Consider the following 16,658-nt stretch of genomic DNA (forward strand, 5'->3'; position numbering starts at 1 on the left):
TTTGGGTTACTGTGTAGCTGATCTTTAGTAGTTTTTCAATGGTCTGTAAATTAAATATTGGTGTCGTTTAACCACAATTATTGCTGCTGAGCACTGTGCTGTCACCATATTGTGATATGTGATCCAGGTGACATTTATTTACAAAGGAACACCACAGTTAACCCTGATCTGTTCTGCCTTTACGATCTGTCACAGTTACAGGAATGGGCCTTGTGCCTTCTGGAGACTTTTTGTGTCTGATGAGCTCATACACTTCTTTAACATATGTCCTTGATGAGCAATCTAGTACTGAAAGATTTAATACATGCAACTTACAGTCCTGGTATCTGAGTGTATTACAATATCAGGCATTGCTGTATCGGGGCTAATATTGAGCAATGTGGTTGCACAGTGTTGCACATTTCCCTCAGTGTGTCATGTTGCAAGGGGACCCACTAAGATGGAGACTAAGTCTCATGGTGATGGTTTGTTGAATTTTTAATGGTGCATTGCATGCCTGCTGCTGTCAGACATAACACAACACTCATATTACCCACCTTTCACCAGGGGGCATGAAAAATCTATCCTTTGTTTATTAACTTTATTACACACACAGCAGTGCACTAAACCCAAGCAGACATTACCCTAGCTTGACAACCCTTCATCAAACATATAAATATAACTTTTTTGATCATACATATTTTAGGATTAGTTATTGCAATCATGCATAACAAAAGTATTTCACTGCATATTTATAACTTGTGGATATGTATTCATTGCACAATAATAAGGCAACATTTGAAAAATGGTTATACCTTTTTCGATAATTATGGTGCCACTTTGAACCAATATGAACTTACAGAGAATTTATAATGCGAAAACAGGCCATTCAGCCCATCCAGTCCATGTTTGTATATCTCTTAAGCTTCCTTCCAATCTGTTCATTCTTTCTTGATGGGTATGAGCTTACATTTCTGGTATTATCCTTGTAACTCATTTTTGCACCTTCTGTGCCTTAATCTGTTCTATGACCAGATCTGTACAGTTTTCCAAAAGATATACTAGATGGCTGTGAATATATTGCAAGATTGTTGGAGCTTACAGGAATGAGTTTCAAGCCATTTCAAAATGTTGTTGGACTGTTTGGATATATGTTAAAGTTTTGAATAAACTCTGTTTCTTATACATATGAGTTTCTCCTATATTCTGTCAATTTTTCTGCTTTATGTCAAGATTTTTCTTCATCAGTTTAGCCCCTGCTGCCTGTAACCATTACCATTATGCTTGCTAAGATATATTTGTATTGTGTGGACAAGATTGATTTCCAAGATGATTACCTGACAGTTTTAATGGAGGAATGGATACGGAAAAACAATAGCATGTTGTGCTCAGGTGTAACACTGCTGTGGATATTACCCATGAAGTAGTGACTATTTGTGAGTGATTACAAGGGAAATATTTAATTGAGGAATTGCTATGGCTTTATAAATTACAAAGTGTAGGGTAAACTGTTTATTGGCAGATGAACATAATGACTGGATTTTTTCTTTTGTAACACACTTACATACTTCATAAATGAAGCTTTTCGTTGTTTGAGTTCTTTCATTATATTGTATTCAACTTCATGGTGGGGAAAAATCTAATTGATGGCTAGAATGCAGCACACCATTTATGTGTGGCAACGTATTGAAGGCTTAAAGATGTAATGCAATTTATCATAAATTAATCTGTGGGAAATTACATGACACATTATGTTGATAATTAGTAAGGATATTTTCCAATTATGCTTTTTGAACTAACATTAAAATTTGCACAAAGTAATTTCTTTTTCTGCACAATAATGATGCCTACAATTTGAAACTGCTTTGAAGAATAAGAGCTGAAATAGTTAAAGCTTTGCCTCACATGCTACTGCATTCTGCCTGTCTTCCTCATGTTCATTATTTCAAAACATATTTGTCATGTTTACAATATGCTGCTTTTAGCATGGCGTTCAGGTTGTTCTGCTGTCTCCTCTACAACACAACAGCCATCCTTCCTTCTCTCCTTATGTTACTTCACAACATCTGATAGGAGCAACTATGAGTTTAATCCTGATTTACAGCACTGTTTGAAATGCTTCAGTCTAATTGAACCGATAATCTGTAGTCAGGTCATTCAACACAGTCCAAGGTGACAGTAATTGGAATTATATTTTATTTAGGTGATGACTTTCAGTATTTTGGTGATTTATTGAAGTCCAATTCCTCCTCCAGACAGACTTATCTTTTTCTCTCTTCACCCTCACACCTGATTTTGTCTTCATTCCAATGCTTCCTGTTTACTGCTTGGTTGCTAACCACTGACATCATAGTCTCCACCTCTCCCAATCAATCTCTCACAGAGAGAGAGAGAGACACACACACATACATTCATAGGCTGAACAGCAGTATTAGAAAGATAAGGAGTGTCTGTGGCAGTCAGGCAGCATGCACAGGTTTTCTACAACTCAAAGCACATAAGCATCCCAGCCTAATGCTGGAAGACTGAGTTCTGCTGTGTGTGAGATAGGCTCCTTACTCTCGGTGATCCTTGCCCAATTCAAGATTCAGGGTGGCTTCTATTTCTTCATTTTGCTGTCTACTGTGTCAAAAAGGGTTGCATGCATGACAGTCCGAAAAGGAGAAAAAATGGCCATAAGTATTCAAGAGCATATGGCTATTGATGTCTGCCCAGGTCCTATTAAACCTATTAAACAAATCTCTGATTACTTCCCCCGTTTTCCTCGTGGTCTTCCAGCAGCTGTGAACCGCAACTCTGTGCATTCCACTGTCAGCCAGCCCTCTATCACCCAGTCAGAGGCTACAGAAGAGGACGATGTGGACAAATTATTTGGGGCATATGGAGCTGCATCTGCTGCACCTACCAAACATGAAGAGGACACCGAGGCTGAAGGCTATGAATCTGATGACTCCAGTAAGTCTGTTATTTCACAACTTAATCAATTTTTATATTTGTGATAGCCTGTTGTTACTGTAAATCTTTATTGTTTTTTTTTGTAAGCTTAAAGTCTAAATGTACAATTAGATCATATTTGCAGCAATCCAGTTAATTTCAAAATTAACTTTTAACCCTTTGAAGACTGCTGTGGCATTTGAAGCAGCAATAGAGATTCTAGTTAAGGGAGGTTGGGATGCAAAGTGTTACAGTGAAACTTCACTAATGCTAACTTGATTAATGAAACCATCTGTCAATTGCCATCCCTTTCTCATGTCTCATTGATTCCTTATTTAATCAGACTGGATTGAAAACTACCTTGACACAAAGCAACTGGTTCTTGGTTAGTCAAAATGGAAAATGTATCACACTGTTTTATTTTCATCTCGGATTGAACACTGGAGATTTTAATTAACCTGATCTTGAATGGTTAACCAGAGAATATTTTTAAGTAAATCTAATATTGATTTTTCATGCTAGACTGCTGACATTTCAAAGTTTGACTATTGTAGGGCAATAAGATTTCTGGCCTGTTCACCCTAAACTTCAGAAAAAAAAGAGGATATTTTAAAACTGGGGGAGGGGTTTATTCAAAAACGAATGGCATATTTAATTTTATGAATTCCAGTCCCATTAATTTCAGGGCAGATAAACTTTCAAACAGACTTGTAGAAACGAGTACTTGAAATAATAGTGCAGATCTAAAAGCTCTTCTGTTCAAATAATTCCAGAAAGCTGCAGGGTATGCACCTGTCACACATGCACAGTGAAGATAAAGAAAATGAATGGATGTCCATTGAAATCACAGGCAAACCACAGTCATTAGTATTAATATTTTTTAATGTTGCATATGACATGGATTTGGCTCTACGTGACAAGTCAACATGTACTCCAGTATTATGAAACCAGTAATGAATTGGAGATCATTGTTAGCATGACATTTTCCATCTCTTGGGTGAGGTGAACTATATAGTTATCGTATTTGTGATAAACATATTCAGCAGCATTAAATGGTGTGGGGTAGAGTTGTTTAAGTGACTCTAAAACCCCAAAAAATTAACATATAAACACAATTGTTGGATGCATCAATCATATTCCTTGTATTGTTATGTAGCAAGTAATTTGAAAATATCCTTCTAAGAAATACTACTCTAATTTTATGTTTTTGGACACTTATTCTCAGTTTGATCATTCAACTCTACAATGGTCCACAATCTCGGATACATTGAGAAAGCCTTATCTGACCAGTTCCCATCAGGTACTTGGCATGGTTGGCTCAAAATCCATCAGTTGATCCTGCAGAGTGACCTGTAATCCTGATAAGAAAAGGGACACAAATCTCCAAGAATCATTCTTAATTAGTCCTGAGGAGTTAATAATCCAACTAATGTTGATTTACAAAGAAAAAAATACGGAAAATTTAACATGGTACTTATGTGTCTGCAACCTGTATCCAACTTGAGACATTACAATGGTTGGAAATAGCAGACATGTAGCACAACTTGGTTGATTAAACCTGTTAAGATTGGAGTTCCTCTGAAAAAGAATAAAATTATTTTCCCTTTAAGCTATCCAGCTTTGAATGAATCGCACTGGTTAGGACTCCACTTTCCATTGAAAATTTTAATAAGAATGCTGGAGATTTATACCTAGCCTTAATTTCAGTGAATCAGGATCAATTCTGGATGAATGAAAACTGTGGTTAGGTAGCAACTTCAATGCAATAAAAGGTCTCAGAACATTGCACAGTCATTGAAATAAGCAGATGTCAAGAAGACAAAAGTGAAGGGTTAGGGATGGCAACCAAAGGCATATTCAAAGAGATGGATTTTAGGGGAGTTTTTGAAGATAGGTACAACAGTACGAAGGGTAGGGATTTAAGAAACATTATTTTCGGAATGGAGATAAGACAGTTGCATGCTGTGCTCTTGAAGGTAAATATGAGGAATGCTAAATGAGATTGCAGAGGTATTAAAGAGCAAGGCCATCACAAGGATGGGGATTGGTAATGGGAGAACTTTCAAAATAGGAAAATGGATTGTGAGTTTGGAAGATGCAGCAAGTTGTTGAGAATAGTTGCAATCTGAAAGCAGAATTGTGTGCAGGAGACAATGTGGGCATTGGGCATGATTTGCTGTTAGGGATGAATGGTGAATGATCATGATGAATGGTGAAGCAGGTTTGAAGGGCTGAATGGCCTCCTCCTGTTCCTGTCTTCTATGTTTCCTCCCCTTGAAGCACAACCCCAGATTCAGAGACCAGCCAACCAGTTAGCCCAATATTGTCGTGACTTGGAAAGGATATGCTGTCTCAGAACACTTGTTTTCCAATTTCTTACTGGCATTTAGACAGCTGGCTGAGTGCCCAAAAAACATGTGGAGGGCAGACCTACCCCTCAGAAGAGGATGGTTACCGCTGTTGCATTACTGTCAAAGGCCAGAGAAGTAGATTAAATTCTAGTTTTCACCACAAAAATGTTAGCACAGGCTCATTGACCTGAATGGCTTCCTCTCGTGCAGTACACACCTGTGGATCTGCAGTGTGGTTTGCTAAGAAGTCCAAATCATAGAATACCTAAAATGTGGAAACAGGCCATTTGGCCCAACAAATCCATACTGACCATCTGAAAAGCAAGCCACTGGAACCTGTCCCCCTACCTTATAGTACTGCATTTCCCAAGGCTAATCCAGCTAACCTACATATCCCTGGATACTATGGGTAATTTAGCATGGCCAATCCACCTAATCTGCACACCTTTGCTCTGTGGGAGGAGAGCAGAGCATCTGAACGCAACACACACTGACACAGGGAGAATGTGCAAGCTCCACACAGACAGTTGCCCGAGGCTAGAATTGAATCTGGGTCCCTGGTGCTATGAGGCAGCAGTGCTAACCACTGTGCCACCCCAACGTCTAACTGCACAATTGCAAGACAGAAAACTGTACTAGTGTAATCATTTCCTTTGTGTTAACTGGTCCAACCACTTGGATGTTGATAAGTGGTTAATAACATTACAGTGTTACTGATTTAAATAGGTACTCCATCGCAAACAAATTCATCAGTGTTGACTAGAAGTGCCTGGGAGCTGCATTGAGATCTAGGATCAACTTAACCTCATTTTTGAGGAAGAAGTTAGGTGGTTGGCTGAAATAGCTCAGTTGGGAAAACATTAGACTGAAACTCCTGTGGGCCCCTGGTCCAATCCTGGCTTTTACAGGGTACTTGTAATGTGGAGGGAGTGTCCATACCTCATGACCGTAAAGTGTGGGTTTAAATCCAACTTGCTTTAGAAGTGTGTTATCATAATATGCCTAAGCTGGTTGATTTAAAACAAAAGTCTAACCTTACCCAGAAAGCCCAGGTTTAAACTCCTTGCACTAGCAAAGTGTCCTGACCAGTTGAAACAGCTTGATTAGGAGCATCTCATGAACAGAAAGAGATTGGGCTTTAATTGCAAGTGCCTTGTCACGATTTAAATCTCATACAAAAGTTTGAACACACAGACTAACAGATTCAAGAACAGCTTCTTCCCTACAGTTGTTAGAGTGCTGAATGGACCTTTCAAATTTAATGTTGACCCTGCTCTTTGTGTGCCTTCTTTGCAGCCGTAACATTGTATTCCTCACTGTTCTATTACCTTTGTGCGCCTTGTATGGTAAGATCTACCTGTATTGCACGTAAAACAAAATTTTTCACTGTCTCTAGGTACATATGGCAATAATAAATCAGACTGGCCAGATGAAAAGACTGCTGTATCTATGCCTTTTGATCATGATTTCAGTGGAGTGCTAATGTTATGCTTAACAATTTCAATATTAGCTATCTAATGACACTGAGAAGCTGCGACTTAATCCTGAACTGTAGCCATACCTTTGTTGTGATTCTGTGATTTTTGTAGTTGAGGGCTCTTGTGGTGTCATGGTAGTGCTCTTACCTCTGAGCCTTGAAGGTCTGCGTTCAAATCCCACCTGCTCTTCAGGTGTGTACAGCGTATTTGAGCAGGTTGATGATTTATTGCGTATCAGCTGTCAGAAAAGAGTTCCTTTCTCTCTGGTTGGATATGACTCCCATTGTCAGGAGAATAATCTTATAATCACTGTGCAGTTACCTTAGTCCCCTACCAATTCATGACAAAATATAAATCACCAGGGTTGGACTTAATTTAATGAAACCTTGAATCCTGCTATTAGCCTTCTTGCATGAAACAAATACGGTCAGTGCTTTTTCTTAAGCATGCTTTTAAAATTAATTTGAATTCACTCAATCACCTCAGTCACAAATGCTGTCTGTAGTCGAGATTGCTAATGAATAGAATTTCTGAAGTCCTTTTTTTTGCTGGTGAGTTACATTGTCTGTTTTCATCTTGCTGGGAACATTGCTGAGCAGAAGGCAGTTTCTGATGCAAGGAAGTCATCTCAAAGTTTGACCTGTCACATTAATGTGAAGCTGCACTGACCTTTACATAGGCAGGCCTGTGTTGAAGTTAATTTGCAAACAGAGACCAGTTGCTTTACCCATTAATGGGCAATGGATCCTGATGTCTTAGAGATTAGGTTTGTACACCACGAATAGGTAAAGACTCGGTCAGTAATGCTATGTCAGTTCTTCACCTGCAAGGTGCATACCTTGGGATCTATTATGGTGCATAGGGTGCTCATTTCATACTGGGAGGATGCCATTCATCAGTTTAATAAAATATAAAGAATAATTTGATAAGAGACATCTATGGCCTGCGTGTGAAACAAGCAAAATACCTTTTTGTTCAGATAAAACCTGGCAGACAATATTCAGGGAAACATGAACAGATCATTCAACAAAAAAAACGAAAGAACTTCAAATGCTGGAAATCAGAAACAAGAACAGAAATTGCTGGAAAAGTTCAGCGGGTCTGGCAACATCTGTGGAGAGAATCAGAGTTAACATTTCAGGTCCAGTGACCCTTCCTCAGAACCCAGATTGTCGACCAACATGCAGTTCTTAATGGGACCACAAGAGGCCACCATCAAAAAGGTCTGTTATTCACAATGTGTTTTTGACAGTGCAGGCGGGTGAAGGAGAAGTGTTCCTCCTGATTTGACTATCAAGCTGAAGATCTCCCCTGACTGCTGCTCTCCTTTTCTGAACTCCTTATAATTGCTGGCACCCTCTCGTTTTTGTTTCCTTCTCCCCAAATGCTTCCTGCCATCTTCCAGCGCTTCTCCTTGATGTTGTTGATGGTAAACTGAGCAGGAGTTGAATTTGACATCCTGTTTGCCACTGGGTCGCTTGTTTGGGGCTTGGGTCCAGCTGCTTCCCAAGTACTATGCACCTAATTTGTACACACAGGCTGCCAGAAGCCAACTTCTAGGTTTGTATTTTTTGGGACAAAATCCATCAATTAGAGTAAACAAAAACTGTTGAAAGAAAGATAAATTATTTTAATCAAAGTTTTTCTAAAAGATAGAGATTAAAAATATTATTTAAATAGTGATGGTTAGTATTGTAATAATAAGTACCCCTAACTTCAGAACACTCGGTTTGGCATGTGCATTATGTTATCTAGGAATTCTGTGAATTTACAGGCAAATGAATTATGGACAAGAAATAAAAAATCTTAAAGCTTTGCTCGTAAGACCATGTCATTGTACATTAAACTTTATAAAGCGACTGTACCATTATTTAACGTAGAATTCAGATACTTTGGTAACTGACCACAGACTAAAATCTTCCTTAAGGATTAGGTGAATGAGTAATGTAAGTATATGAATAAGTACATATTTATTTTTGCAAGAAAATACTTTCCTTAATAGCTTTCATAGTAGTGTGTGATCTTTTTCTCTTTGGCAAAATGTAATATCACATTTATCCATGTATGAAATTCCTATACAATTATATGTCTATGCTGCAAGTTTATTGATGTGCTTTTTAAAAACTTAATTGTAATCCTGCTCAGTATTGGCTATCAAATCTAAGATGGCGTCACCTGCAATTTTGAAAGTTGCATTTTTGTTTTTAGTGCCTAAATCATTAAATTTAAATTATGAACATCAATGGTCCCAGCATTGTTCTTTGTGGCACATCAGTATCCATCTTCTATCATTCTGAATATATAATTTTACTGCTACTCTCTACATTCTATCTTGCACCGACCTGGCAATCCGTTCTGCTAAGTTTCCCCACAATTTCCATCTTCAACCTTATTCATTAGGCTATTGTGTAGCAATCTAGTCAAGATTTGTATTTTAGAAATCTAGCTAAATTATATCTAATGCATTATTTTAGTTAGTGCTCTCTAAGACATCTTCAAAGAACTCAGTGAGGTTGATCAAACCGATCTTTCCTCTTCAAAATCCATGCAGCTGACTCATTATCATAATTGTATCGCAAGACGTTTTTCTCTTTTCACCATCAGTATGGATTCCATTACATTTCTCAGTACGATGCTAAGCTGACTGGTCTCCAGTTCCCTGGGCATATTCTATTTCTCTTAAATGTAGATATTATATTAGTCATCCCACAGTTCTCTGACACAACAGCATTTTCTGTTGAATATTGAATGTATTTTTTTATGAAGTGCCTTTATTATATCTTCACCAAACTTTTTTCAAAATGAATAGTGCAATCATAGAGTCATGGAAATGTACAGCACGAAAACAGACCCTTCGGACCAACCCATCCATGCCGACCAGATATCCCAATCGAATCTAGTCCCATCTGCCAGCACCCGGCCCATATCTCTCCAAACCTTTCCTATTCATATACCCATCCAGTTGTCTTTTAGATGTTGCAATTGTACCAGCCTCCATCACTTCCTCTGGCAGCTCATTCCACACACGTACCACCCTCTGCGTGAAAAAGTTGCCCCTTAGGCCTCTTATATATTTTTCCCCTCTCACCCTAAACCTATGCCCTCTAGTTCTGGATTCCCCCACCCCAGAGAAAAGACTGTCTATTTATCCTATCCATGCCCCTCATGATTTTATAAACTTTTATAAGGTCACCCCTCAGCGTCCAATGCTCCTGGGAAAATAGACCCAGCCTTTAGCTCAAATCCTGCAACCCTGGCAACATCCTTGTAAATCTTTTCTGAACCCTTTCAAGTTTCACAAGATCCTTCTGATAGGAAGAGAACAGAATTGCACGCAATATTCCAACAATGGCCTAACCAATGTCCTGTACAGCCGCAACATGACTTCCCAACTCCTGTACTCAATACTCTGACCAATAAAGGAAAGCATACCAAATGCCTTCTTCACTATTCTATCTACCTGCGACTCCACTTTCAAGGAGCTATGAACCTGCACTCCAAGGTCTCTTTGTTCAGCAACAATCCCTAGAACCTTAGCTGAAACAGGAGTATTATCCTCTTTGAATTTGATTAGTATGTTCAGTTTTTCCCATTTTTTAAATCTCAAATGTAGTAGTTTCATTTGTGTTTGATTTTCGGTTATCAAGTCCACTCAATCTGTTCTGCCATTCTGCCTGTGATTTTAACCTGAGTGACCCTACTTCTGCCTCAACCTTTTGTTTTGTGTATGTGCCAGTACAATATATTGTTTCATTTAAAAATATAATTATACTTAATGCTGCCCTTTTCAGGTTTATTTCAATTGCTCTCCTCTTCCATGGAGTGCAGCGTTATGTGACACTTGCTCTGCCCATTTGCCCGTCAAGAGTAAAATACATATGTGCATTATAGTATCCCAATTTGCTGGGAGCAATGAGATTCCTGCCTAATTCAGGCAAGCACCTACCCAGCATGATTCTGCATCAAGGCCAGTTTGGCACTTGCATTTGAAAACTATTCAACAGCAACATATTCTGATGCAATAAGTTCATTAAGTTCTCAAATGTATTTTTCTAGATATTGGCAGTATAAATAATACTCATGGCATAATTAAAAACATTGGCCTGTTGTCTGCTATTTCCAGGATTTTAGGAGTTTCACCTATGGATGCAATGGGAAAATGTGTATTAGTTGAGTAGTTGGCACTTGTTTGAGCTGAGACCAATTTCATTTATTAAGGGAAATGTAATTCCATTCATCCTGCAGAAACAGAACGATAATGAAAGGAAAAGCAAGGTGATAGATGTACTATTCAGATCATCTTTCATTGTCTTGTTCTTCATTATTGTTCTGTATTGTTCTTTGTCTCATGGCTTGGAGCCTTCTGTTGGACAGCCAATAAATTGGTTGAATCAGACGGGAACCTTATCAGTCCATGCAATCTGGGCTGCTGTGAAATGCATAAGTGCCTGATCTGTTTTGAACATGAAACTGTGGGGAGTATATGCTATGAACGACCCTAGCAGTAGACATTGGACAATAAAAGGAAGAGGCCTAGATGTTAATGTCATTTTTCTAAAGAAAAGAAAGTCTTGGAACTCACACAAACTGGGTTGTTGCCCTAAAAGCATTTAAAAGCATGCTTAATTTCCTTTAATCTAAAAGAATTAATTTGAAATCCAGCTTGCCACTTGTTCCTTGTATTCTCTGCTTGCCATATCACTCATGAGCTGGACTCCTTAAGTAACATGTGAATTTTAAGACAGGACATATATTATGAAATAAAATCATCATATATTTGATTTTTGCTGAAGATTAACTTGACTATGAAATGCCAGATGGAGTGACATTGGCTGTAGTGCAGACAAAAAATATTTTCTGTAAGATGTAATTGTTTTTCTTTTTCTTGGTGTGAACTACAATATTCCACTGATTATTTTTTTCCATGGGAAATTAGTCCCACACTGTTCCGACATCATCCACTCTGTTAGGCAGGATGTACGTCCAATTTGATTCCACTATAGGATATTGAACTGGAAACATTGTGCTTAGAGGATGTCTAGCTATCACTCTGTAATAACATAGACGCTCAGTAAGATTCTCTATGAATCATATGTTTGGGGCTGACGTCACTTGTTCACAATCAAGAGACACTGGACAAAACCTCTCTGAGAAAACCCAGAGGAAACTAAAAATCTATATTCTGAAATGTTCTGGTACTACAAAGTTAGTTAGTATGTCCTGAATCCAGTAAGTGCGTATGTGTTTTGAGAGACACATAAATATGTGAAAGGCCAGAAAACATTGAGCTTGCCAGTTAAGTATATTGAAGTTTGCTCAGATGAATTGATGTGACTAACTGCCAAGGTGCAAGTTTTGAGGAAAAATAGTCACTGTTTCCAGAGATCGTGATTTTGAGAAAGGGATGTTATGATTTTTTTTTGTGACTACACCATACAAAGAGACTGACACAGCAACTTAGAAGTTCTGATGAAGAGCCACCTTTCTCAAAACATTAACTCTGCTTTCTTCCTGAGATGCTGAGTTTCTCTAAATATTTCTGTTTTTGTCTCAGGTTGACAGCATCTGCAGTTCATTATTTTATTTTATGCAGAAACAATGATGTGAATGACTAGACCTATGGAGAGCCTGTATCTAAAACTGTTCAGCAAATTGCAGTGTTTACAAGAACACGTAGTATTGCCTGTCCTGGAATAATTTGACGCATAACCTGAGCCGAGTGCATTTGGCCGGAACCTAAGAAATCTTAAGTGTTGGAACCCATTAACTTGGTCAGAGAACTATTAACATTAAATATACTCCCGAGAGAAAACTCAACAATTGGAAGGGTAGGAGATTTATCATGGGGAGCTGGTGCTCGGAGGCATGCTGCTGTCGTTTAGGAGGGAGGAGCTTTTTAAATGGTCATTTGTGGGAAGTGAAACAACCAGCAGCATGCCACCCTTGATTCTCTGATGCAGCCAGAGAGATACACATGAAAAAGGATACACAATGAATGAGACAAATACGTCAACAGCAATGGATAGGGATGGCAGAGCAACGCACTGCCACCCTCATTGTTCCCAGGACCTTTTCAAGCGCAGAAAAAAAATTAATAACCATAACTAAAACTGCCAAGTTGAGCCCGCTTTTCAAACTATTATTCCTTTCTGCATAGTTCTAGCTTAGCCATATTTTTCTCTGTCACCTTCCACACTTTTTCTCTAAACATAATGGACACTTCATTTCCTAAGTAGCTGTTTGGGTCACCGTCAATATTTACCACTAACCTCTCAACTACCTTCCTTCCTTGGTCACTCTTGCTGCAACCTCCTTTTGGGTACTCTACTCAGCTGCTATCTTCAAAACCGTTCAGTTGGGTGTAGGCAAACCGTTTCCATTCTCCTTTTCAAGGGAAGGTGACACACAACAGAATAGAATGTTGAACTTCACAAGATAGTCTTGCCTCTATTTTGATTTGATTTATTATTGTCATATTTACTGAAGTATAGTGAAAAGTATTGTTTTGTATGTTATACAGGCCAATCATAAGACTGTAAGATGGAGGAGCAGAAATTAGGCCATTCGGCCCATTGAGTCAGCTCAGCCTTTCAATCGTGGCTGAAACGGTTTTCAGTTCCATTCTCCCGCTTTCTCGCCGTAATCTTTGATCCCTTTGACAATCAAGAACCTATCTAATTGTTTTAAATATTCTCAGTAACCTGGCCTCCACAGCCTTCTGAGGCAATGAATTCCACAGATTCACCACTCTCTGGCTGAAGAAGTTCCTCTTCTCTGATCTAAAAGGTCCTCCTTTTACTCTAAGGCTGTGCCCTCAAGTCCTTGTCTCTCCTGTTAATGGCATCATCTTCCCAATGTCCACTCTATCCAGGCTGATCCCCTCCTCATCCTTTTAAATTCTATTGAATATAGTTGCAGAGTCCTCAAATGTTCATCATATGTTAACCCTTTCATTCCTGGGATTATTCTCATGAACCTCCTCTGGACTGACTCCAGGGCCAGTATGTCCTTACTGAGGTATGGGGCCCAAAATTACGCACAGTATTCTAAATGTGGTCTGACCAGAGCCTTATAATGCCTCAGAAGTACATCCCTGCTTTTATACTCTAGTCCTCTCAAAATGAATGATAACATTGCATTTGCCACCCTGACTACTGATTCAGCCTGCAAGGTTATCTTAACAGAATCCTGGACTAGTCCTAGTCCAGGAGTCTGTTAAGATAACCTTGCAGGTCTCTTTGCAGTTCTGATTTCTGAATTTTCTCCCCATTTAGAAAATAGTCCAGGCCTCTATTCTTCCTACCAAAATGCACAACCTTACTCTTTCCCATGCTGTATTTCATCTGCCACTTGTTTGCTCACTCTTCAAACCTGTCTAAATCTTTCTGCAGTCTCCCCAACGCCTCAATATTACCTGCTCCTCCACTTGTTTTTGTATCATTTGCAAACTTAGTCAGAATGCCCTCAGTTCCTTCATCCAGATCATTAATGTATAAAGTGAAAAGTTGTGGCTCTAACACTGATCCTTTTAGAACACCTCTCGTCACTTTCTTCCATCTTGAGAAGGACTCTTTTTTTATCCCCTCTCTCTGCCTTCTGCCAGACAGCCAATCTTCTATTCATTCTAGTATCTCATTTCCAAAACCATAGGCCCTTATCTTACTTAGCAGCCTCCTGTGCAGCACCTTGTCAAAGGCCTTCTGTAAGTCCAGATAGATAACACCTATAAGCCCTCCTTGGTCTAACCTGCTTATTATCACCTCAAAGAATTTGAACAGATTTGTCAGGCATGACCTCCTCTTGCTGACTTTGCCCTGTTTTACTATGCACTTCTAAGTATTCAGAAATCTCATCCTTCATAACTGACTCCAAAATCTTACAAACGACTAAGGTCAGGCTAATCGACCAATAATTTCCCATCTTTTGCCTTGCGCCCTCCTTAAAGGTGGGGGGGGGGGAGGTGTGGGGTTGCAGTTTCATTAGGATTTTTCAGTCTTCTGGGATCTTCTTTGATTCAAGTGGCATCTGAAAGATCAGCTGTCACCTATCTCTTCAGAACTCTAGGGTGTAGCCCATCTGGTCCAGGCGATTTACCCACTTTCAGACCTTTTCAGTTTTTCTAGCACCCTCTCATTGGTGATAGCCACCATACTTACCTCTGCCCCCCGACAGTCTTGGGATATTGCTCATGATTTCTACCGTGAAGACTGACATGAAGTTATTCAGTCCCTCAGCCATTTCTTTCTCTCCAGCGTCATTTTCCAATGGCTCAATGACCACTTTTGCCTCTCTTTTGCCCTTTATATATCTAAGAAAATTTTTACAATCTTTCCTAATATTACCTGCTAGTTTATTCCCATATTTAGTCTTCTCCGTCTTTATTTCTTTCTACATTGTCCTCTGTTAGTCTTTATTGGTTTCCCACTGCCCTTCACCACGTTAATGCTTTCTCTTTTGCTTTTATGCTATCCCTGTCTTCCCTGGTCAGCCATGGTTGCCTCATCCTCCCTTTAGTATGTTTCTTTTTCCTCAGGGTGAATTTTTTCTGAGTCTCAAATTATTCCCAGAAGCTCCTGTCTTAGCTATTCCACTGTCTTTCCTGCTAGGCTCCTCTCCCAGTCAATTCTACCCAGCTCCTCCTTCATGCCCCTGTTGCTTTTATTCCTCTGATTCTATCTTCTCCCTCTCAAATGACAAAGTAAATTCAATCATATTATGATCACTGCCTCCTAAGAGTTCCTTCACCTTCAGTTCCCTTATCACGTCTGCCTCATTGCATGACACTAAATCCTATGTTGCCTGTTCCCTCATGGACTCCACCACAAGCTGCTCCAAAAACCATCTAGTAGACATTTCACAAATTCTTTTTCTTGTGATCCATTACCAACCTGCTTTTCCCAGTCCACCTGCATATTGAAATTCCCCATGATCATCGTAACCTTGTCTTTCTTACATGTCTTTTATATCTCTTGGTATATCTTATGTTCCAAATCCTGACCACTGTTTGGAGGCCTCTAGATAACTCCCATTGTGGTTTTCTTACCTTTGCATTTCCTCATCTCTACCCATACAGATTCTGCAACATCTTACTCTATTTCGTTTATTGCTATTGATGTAATTTAATTTCTTACGAAAAAGATAACCTCACCCCCTCTGCTCACCTGCCTGTCTTGTTGAGAGTGCATATATCCTGGATATTTAGCTCCTAGTCTTGATCCTGTTGCAGCCATGTCTCCATGATGCCCGCCATGTCATACTATACATCAGTACGTCAGGGTAATTGAACAGAATGTAGAATATGATGTATTACAGTTAGAGAACGATTAATTTCAATATGAGATTGTTCAAAAGTCTGATAACAGCAGGGAAGAAGCTTGTTCTTAAATCTGTTATCCACATCACGATGCCTAAAAGAGGAATGCAGCATTGGAAAGGCCAGATTAAGGACCAGGATCACCAAGATATTTGTACAGTTTTCTTCTCATTTTCTCTTTTCGCTCATTGACTCCCCTACAGGTACTTTTATGATTTTTCCCTATGTCCCTCTTGGAGTTTGCTGCAGTATAGATCAATGAGAAAAAAAAACTTTTCCTGAAGGTGCATTCTCATTTCCTGTCACACTTGGGCACTAATGCAGAAATTGGTCACCCGCAGAGTGTCGATGGTGAAAGTGGGCTCACTGTGTGAATCACTGTAAAGAGCAGTATAATATGCTATTGGATTATTTAATAGAAATAGGAATTGATAGTGACTCTGTCTTGCAGGCATTGCTGACTTCATGCATTGGTTCCAACAACTAACACCGAGCTATTGACAGAGACCAACCTGAACCTATATCAACTTACTGTCTGTTCAAATGCCCCTTTTGAAATGTTTACCCATTAGAAAACCTAAGTGTAAAAGCTAAATACTCAGG

General features: G+C 39.1%; 1 protein-coding gene across 1 annotated transcript in view; it reads left to right on the forward strand.

Annotated features, from left to right (window-relative positions):
• Positions 1 to 2,612: 2,612 nt before the first annotated feature.
• The window catches only part of LOC132830282 (double C2-like domain-containing protein beta), a 264,612-nt gene continuing 250,566 nt past the window's right edge, over positions 2,613 to 16,658 (forward strand). Inside the window, exon 1 of the mRNA XM_060847825.1 lies at positions 2,613 to 2,934. Coding sequence (XP_060703808.1) covers positions 2,625 to 2,934 — 310 coding nt within the window. The 5' untranslated portion in view covers positions 2,613 to 2,624. The remainder of the gene's footprint in view (positions 2,935 to 16,658) is intronic.

Source organism: Hemiscyllium ocellatum, chromosome 31 (assembly GCF_020745735.1).
Source record: "Hemiscyllium ocellatum isolate sHemOce1 chromosome 31, sHemOce1.pat.X.cur, whole genome shotgun sequence".
NCBI lineage: Eukaryota > Metazoa > Chordata > Chondrichthyes > Orectolobiformes > Hemiscylliidae > Hemiscyllium > Hemiscyllium ocellatum.